At 39.6% G+C, this 7,717-nt stretch overlaps 3 protein-coding genes across 3 annotated transcripts; 1 reads left to right on the forward strand and 2 right to left on the reverse strand. All coding sequences in view use genetic code 12, as the record gives it.

Annotated features, from left to right (window-relative positions):
* Positions 1–323: 323 nt before the first annotated feature.
* On the reverse strand, positions 324–1,178 carry CPAR2_404000 (uncharacterized protein; the record flags this gene model as incomplete). The annotated part of the gene is made up of 1 exon (XM_036811308.1): positions 324–1,178. The coding sequence occupies one exon, from the start codon at positions 1,176–1,178 to the stop codon at positions 324–326; it is 855 nt and encodes a 284-aa protein (XP_036667759.1).
* Positions 1,179–1,700: 522 nt separating this feature from the next.
* CPAR2_404010 (U2-type spliceosomal complex subunit) lies at positions 1,701–2,072 on the reverse strand (the record flags this gene model as incomplete). The annotated part of the gene is made up of 1 exon (XM_036811309.1): positions 1,701–2,072. The coding sequence occupies one exon, from the start codon at positions 2,070–2,072 to the stop codon at positions 1,701–1,703; it is 372 nt and encodes a 123-aa protein (XP_036667760.1).
* Positions 2,073–2,309: 237 nt separating this feature from the next.
* On the forward strand, positions 2,310–4,091 carry MNN23 (Mnn23p; the record flags this gene model as incomplete). Its single annotated transcript, XM_036811310.1, has 1 exon — positions 2,310–4,091. The coding sequence occupies one exon, from the start codon at positions 2,310–2,312 to the stop codon at positions 4,089–4,091; it is 1,782 nt and encodes a 593-aa protein (XP_036667761.1).
* Positions 4,092–7,717: the final 3,626 nt, after the last annotated feature.

Consider the following 7,717-nt stretch of genomic DNA (forward strand, 5'->3'; position numbering starts at 1 on the left):
CTTTAGTTTAACTTGTCTAATACAACTGTTGGTACTTATAAAACCTGTTGAGTGTAGAAGAAAATTGCGTCATCTACTCTTGCATTTCTATATTGAACACTTAACGGAAATATAAAAGAAAATAAACTTATATCACGCCCTGATTAATTTAGCGCACTACGCGTTGACCTAGTCTATTCATATCATCGTACAAATCGGTGCGAGGCTCTGAACTAGGACCCATATACAAAACAAAGAAATGTGTCAAATTCCTATAAACTCTAGTTACATTAACTATATATGCTATAGAAGTATGCGATTACTCAGTTTTCCTCCTGGCTTTTTCAAAAATCAAAATCACTGTCGTCATCTTCTTTCTGACCTGTTTCCTTAGATCTCTCCGAGACGGGTAGACTTATACTACCCTCTCCTCGGACATTCACACTCACCAAGTTTTCCAAATTTATTGCTGCCCCAATAGCGGCTCTATTTTCTTCATTTGTTAGGTACTTCACAATATCATTGATGTTTTCAATCAAATCGTCGACGACCCAATTTGCATACCCAATCTTGAGTGAGATCACATCACCAACGTTGATCGTGGGCACAAATGAAGTATTTCCCACAATAGACTTGAGCTGTTTATAAACATATTCCGCATCACATCTATCATCTTTGAGTTTATTTTGTTGAGTTCTTCTTAGTTTGGCCGATGGGTCAGGCTTTGCCATTTGAAGCATAAAGGGAACTTTCTTTTTCCTTGCGTAGAAAGTGGTTCCCAACACATCTGGTAGAAATTTGTGGACCCTATTGTCCGCTACTATTATATCGTTCTCCTTGTACAATTTTATCAACGTCTTTGGTGATTTCGACTTCAGTTTGAGTTTCTTCAAAGATATAATTTCCTTAAATGCGTCTTCAGTAGGAGAGTCTTTAGCTGTCAATATATCTCTATAGTGGCTTGCTGGATCTTTTGAAATGAATAAGACGGTTTTGTTAGATATCTTATCGAGCTTGTGTGAAAGGGGAATTACTCGAGGTCTGTAGTCTTTAGATTTGGCCAACTTGATATTAACATTGATTGTAAGATAAATTGCTGCAGTTGGTCGGCCTTCAGATCTTTGGTGACTTATGAGGGCATTTACTGACGTACGAGCTTTGCCATAAGCATCGGAACCTAAGGCGAATGTTGTTGCCATAGTTGTTTGAATAAGTCGTTGTTTTGAGATGATCATCGAAAGCATCATAATCCTCCCACTAAAAAAAAAAAAAAACAAAAGTTAAAATTGTTTGTGTTCCGGATTCCTTTGCAATATGTTTTCCAAATCAACTTTAATACACCCGGTGTTATGTTATTGAAATATAAAATGGTCGCGTGTCTGTACCGGACGTACGGTGATTACTGTGGCATTTTCCTACATTTATCACAACACTCCCGGGTATAGGACAGAGTAATTTTTTTTTTTTTTCAAGGCTGCTTTGAAAAGGTTAACGACAATATAAGCAGCTACACACTTTGTTGGAGACAAGGATTTTTAACGGTTCCTTCTCTTTCTTCTTCTTGTTAATTACAAGAGGCTATGCTTACATCTCATTTGTAAAAGCTGACGTCATGCACAACTCAGTGGTCCGAGGTGGGTTACAAGAGAAAGGAAGAAATGAAATGGATTCATTTATTTTTAATCAGACTATTGACACTACTCATCGACCTCAGCCTAATACTACTTGGACGCAAATCTTGGTTGATAGCTGTAAACTTTGTTTTGCCTATCATCATGCTCATCTTCTTTTTCATTTGTAAGCTTGGTCCTGAGTGCCATGACCGCTCGTTTAATTTCGTCTTCACTCGTTCCTTTCGACTCTAGCTCCTCTTCTAGTTCAGCGCAGGCCACCAGCACTTTCCTCAACTCATCGTGTTTGGCTATACTTGATCTGGCATTCCTCATAGAGTCTTCACGTCGTCTTAGTCTCTCCTTCACTAATTCATCTTGTTTTTGTTGCTGTCTTGTGGCATAAAATTGGCTTGAACCTCTTTTCCCGATCACATTTTTCTCAATATGACCTGAGCGACCTGAACCTTTGTTTGAACTCATTTTTGAATCACGTGTCGTCTCATAACATAACGTCTTTCAAACCTTTTTACATATGCTTTCGTTTCTGGACTAAAAAAAACAAAAAAACTCAGTAGTACACAAATGATAAAAGCTCTTAAAAGCAGGAAAGAAAAAAAATTAAGAAAAAAAATAAAAAATAAAGAGATCTCTTGAACAAAAACACACCTGAGAGGGAAAGAGAGACGTGTCAGTGATCTTTTCAACTTTGCGGACACAATGAGAAGCAAGATCTTACAAAAAATATCAAGACACAGAGTAAAGGTGTTGATCATCTTATTCATCCTCGGATTTGTGTCGTATTCTTTACTTGAATCACTAAGAAACTATAATTGGATTGCAAATGAAGATGAGTCCTTTTCAATAGCCTCTCTGAAGCAATCAATTAATGATCTACAGCCACCCACGAAGCCAGAGGCAGATCTTGGAACCGAAAACGCCGATGGTCAACATACAACAAAGACATCGTTAAGCAATGCTCACAAGTTTTGGAAACAGATTTTCACCATCTTTGATGAGAACAAAATGAATCTCGAAGACAAATTCGGTAAACTCATAGAATACACGGATAAGTCTAAGCATTTAGACGGGCCAAAGACTAAAGAAGCTTTGCTCTCACGTGCAACAATGCTGGATGAGGTTGTTTCAGAGCTCAAGAAAAGGCACACTCGAGTTGTGCTGCAATTACCAAGCGATATTGCAGATACCACATACAACAAGGGAACAACGGGAGTGGTGTTTATTGGTGGTGCAAAGTTTTCCTGGCTTACGTACTTGGCCATTATTGCTTTACGAGAGACCGGAACGAAGTTACCTGTTGAAGTCATAATGCCAAAGAAACTGGATTACACGAAAGAACGGGATTTTTGCGATAATTTGTTACCAGAACTTGGAGCTAGATGCGTAATTGTGCCCGATACTATTGGAGAGTCGGCTTTGAATGGCAGAAGTCTATACGCGTACCAATTCAAATCAATTGCTTTGGCTATATCATCTTTCCAACATATACTTTTGCTCGATTCTGATAACATCATTGTGTCTAATCCTGATCTTGTTTTCGACAGTCCCCTTTACAAAAAATTTGGTATGATAACTTGGCCCGACTACTGGAAAAGAACTATATACCCAAAGTACTACGATATTGCAGGATTAAAAGTAAACGAAAATAAAAGAGCTAGATACGATCGGTTCCCACTATTTGAGCCGGTGAATCTGAAAGGAGCACTTGCTGTTGGGCCACAAGATGCCGTACCTTACCATGATTTAGAAGGTGCTGTTCCGGACTTGTCAACTGAATCTGGCCAGCTCGTTATCAATAAGGCCACACATGGGAAGACAATTTTGTTGTCCTTGTACTATAACATTTATGGTCCCGATATATTTTACAAATTGTTCTCATTGGGTGAACAGGGAGAAGGTGACAAGGACACTTTTGTGACAGCGGCCATCGTGTGCAATGAACCCCATTACCTGGTTAAATCTTTTATTTTATCTCCAGGATATTTTGACAACAATAACAAGTTTAATGGAGTAGCAATGGCTCAAAAAAATCCCTTGAATGACTATGATTTGTTCAACGAGCTAGTGGTCAATACTTTTGCCAAAAGTGGTCAAAGCACCAGCGTTCCTGATCAAATCAAACATTTGGATGCTCTAACGAAAAAGGAGTTTGACAGTTACAATAATATACCAATATTTGCAATTCATTGCAATCACCCCAAATTAGATCCAGTGCTCTACATGCAACGAGATGACATTTACGATTCCGTGGAGAAAAGATTGAAATACAGGCTTTACAATGGTATGAAGTATGACAAAACAGTTTTGAGCTCGCCAAAGGAAAAATCTGTCGAGACCGATTTCGAATACGAGCAGTGGCTTCATATTCAAGATGCACTTTGTATCAAAAAGTTAAAATTCGAACACTTCAAAGATGTGAACCCAAGTGAATTGTGTGATTTCGTCAATAATCAAGTTAAATGGTTACTGCCTCATGTATAGACGAAACCTCTTTTGAAGTGTGATGGAGGAGAATTCAGTAAGCTTGACCTATTGAATATGTAGGTGTATAGCTTCAAATAAAATTAGTGAGGTTCTACTATTGAAAATTTTGTACAGTAGAGCTATAAATGTAGTAAAGTTTGGCGAATTGGAACAACTCAATTCAGAGTGTCACTAAACATTCATGGCGAAATATAATGAGTGGTACAACTATAAGACGACGTTCACACGGAAAGTTCACACGGAAAGTTGCTCGTCCAATCAAAAATTACGAATATGCTGAGAGGATCCCATACAGACTCCCCGAACGGTCTCTTCAGCGGTGCTTCTAAGCACCGCATATATTGTGCACGAGCACCAAACATTTAAGCGCAAGACCCAGAAAAGACTTTGCGGCACCAACTTTGTTAGGACTCCATTAACACATCATATGGTATCCAAACTACCAGATTCAGCTTCCGCCTGATTTGGGAAGCTCCCACACTTCAGTTCGAGCTTGAATCTAGGTTCTCGATGTTAACGCACGTGTCTACACTATATTAACTACAAATTAACTCCGTACACCTAAAAATTTTTGACGGTGCTTTGCCGTCCTGGGGCATCGAAAAATTTTCGTTTTCTTTTTGGATTTAAAGGGTGCAGGAGCAGTAGATATCCAGGAGCAGTAATTCTACTGCACTAGTGCTGAACTGTGGTCACTTTCCGCTTTCCTGTCAAAATTCCGATTTTATGAGACTTCGGTAATGCGCACTAAAATGCACTATAGCTTTGCCCAGAACAATCTACACAGGTGGTGGAGACACCTATAGTAACTCTGAACTTCGCTGATAACAGTCACAAGTAAGAAAGGGACCCTAGATGTCTGTAGCTTAAGCTGTAGCATAACCTGTGCTTGGAAGTGAAACGTATAGCTGCACAAAAGATGTTTCGATCAGGTTTCGATTAGGTGCAATTTTTTTGGTGAGAGTGGTTTGTATAGTGCATCACTTTTAGGGGAAGAAAGAATGTGTGTGCACTTTGTTTTTGTGCATAAACAAGTTCCCACACAAGATTGCAATAATTAAACACAACCTCCTCTTCAAAGGGTAACTTTGAATGTGCTATCTTCCAATACGGGACATCACAATCATAATAGAAATTACTGTAATCACTAGAGGATAGTGAATACTACGTCTGATGCCATTCAAGGTTAAGTTTGGAGACACGGGTTCAGTAACACTGATTTGTGTCAGTTTTAGACACCAAGTAGTGATCTATCATCCAATTGAGTCTCTAGATAGCAATCAATCAATCAAGCTGGAGTATCATGAAATGAATGAAGAGGATAGATTTCGTAACAGACAAGGATCAATGGCTACGGTAGCTACATTAGTGGCAAAGTGACGTATAACAGAGATACATCAGCGTACTCAGTTACAATGCGTACAAAGATGTCGGGTGTACTAAGATGTCGGGTACACGAGACCTTTCCGAGAGTGATGCAAAGGATATATTGGAGTGCCATTAGCTCATTGATTGGGAAGAACTTGGAGGGGTAGGTTGCAACGGTGCACCATTGAAATCTTGATTTGAGTTGAAGAAGTCCAACACCGCTAACAAAGGTGGCACAGCGGAATGCCTTCTGGGGAGTCCTCACTTAAGTGTGTCTCGGCGGCTCTTCGTCAGTCTATTCTACTCCGATCGCCACAAATAAAATCAAAACTTTCCCAATGTCAACGCAATGAAAATTGCGAGTTGAGACTAAATCCTGAACGACATCAAAGGGGTGTTACAATAAAAGAAGACGTATTTATTTTACAAACCTCCTGGAGAAAGAATGCGCAAATATTCAGCCCAGACAGATCCATTACCACATACATGTTGCTGCATATGGATGTGGATCAAGGGTTTGCTGAGTTCCAAAATACCAATTCAATTAGGGGAGAATCATACAGCTGTTACATCTTCATTGGCGAAAACCTAAGTATAGAGGAGCCGCTGTATTGTCTTCGTTCAGTGAACAAGTATCATAGTCAAAGATGAATGCTCGACTCGACCGTTGGCTGAAAGGGTCTGTCAAAACTGCTATGTCAAGGACTGCTGGTGTTATTGACTCCGTGGACTCGAATTGCTTGGTATGAAAATTCATTTTCGAGCAAGCTGGTGTGCTAGTGCTTTGTAGTCGATGCTTGATAAACGCAACACATACCGGGAGGCTGAAGACATGCCAATACAATTGTAGCGCATAGTACTCCTTCAAAGTGGACAACGCTATAAGCTTGAATGAGGGGTGATCACCTCAATAACAAGCATTCAATACAGAGTGTGTGATCAATTGATAACGCTGACGCAATAATTTGTTAGCACTGTCAGAGAAGGCTGAATTCAATGTTTATTAGCACTATGAGACTTTCAGAAATGGGGAACACGGCTCGCTGCCCAAAACATAGAGCCCAACTCGGAGAAAAGGTGGGTGAATATAAGAACCCCTCCAATCATTTGCTAGAATTGTAGAACACATGCCGAGCAAAGAGGTCCCTCTAATGCTTGATGACACTACTGTTGGTCAAAACTAACAACTCGATGAATGAAAAACGCCTGCAACTTTAACGGTTCATCAACTTGATGATACTCACGTGCCGTTTCACTAAAACTCAACTTTGTTTCGTTTGTAACAGCTCTGCAACTTCTTATAGTACTTTTGTTTTTACTCAACATCGCACAGAGTGCATCTATTTACCAGTAGGAATTGTGACCGTGCACCAATACAAGTAACACCCTACCCCTAATTATTTTACAAAGTGTTTTGCATCCCTACCGCAAACAATTGGGGTCTTTTCGCATCCGCAAACCAATTTTCTTGCACCCATACGCCAACACTTATGTACGCTTACGGCAACAAATATACAACCACGCATCAACGTCAGGTTGGATCCACACAACAGTTTAGCACCTTCTCATCAATGCCAAACGGATGCATGTATCTACTGCGGGTGCAACCAAACAATAGGACAAAGCATCAAGCTACCTAGTCAAAAAACTCGCAAGAACGTTTCAGAGGACTAACTATTCAGTGTTGCGAGAAGAATCTCGGGGCCTGGAGCTGCAAATTCAGAGTATATCTGGCATCAATAGAGTGCTGGCCGATAACACAAGATTTCGAGTCCGTGCCGTAGAATTGGACTTCTAACAATTCAAGAAGACAACTTTTTTTGAAAACCAAAGAATCATTTTACAAGCTCATCAAAAACCATTTTCAGAACATGCCGAATCTTTGCAGCAAGTAACGATAATTAAGATGCAACATTTTCAAGCAGTTTATCTGAAACAGACAAAAGAGAGCTAGCTATGCGCTTGCACTTGATCGCTACGATTTGTAACGAAATATCCAAGAAAAAGGGTGTGATTAGTTTTGCTTTTCACACGTTCACGAAAACGCAAAGTTGGTATTATATCTAAAGCAGCTGAACATGTTATTTGAAAAACTCGACGTGTGAACTTTAAGATACACTAAAGCGGCAAATGTTGAATATTGAGTTTTCACAGAAGTCAGTACCAGATGCTTCTTCTGCTGTTTTGCAAACACCAGAAAACCCTTGGTTACTTATCTGTAGAAAGAGAAATATGAACGTAATAATACTGTCTGC

This window comes from Candida parapsilosis, contig 006372 (genome assembly GCF_000182765.1).
Source record: "Candida parapsilosis strain CDC317 annotated contig 006372".
NCBI lineage: Eukaryota > Fungi > Ascomycota > Pichiomycetes > Serinales > Debaryomycetaceae > Lodderomyces > Lodderomyces parapsilosis.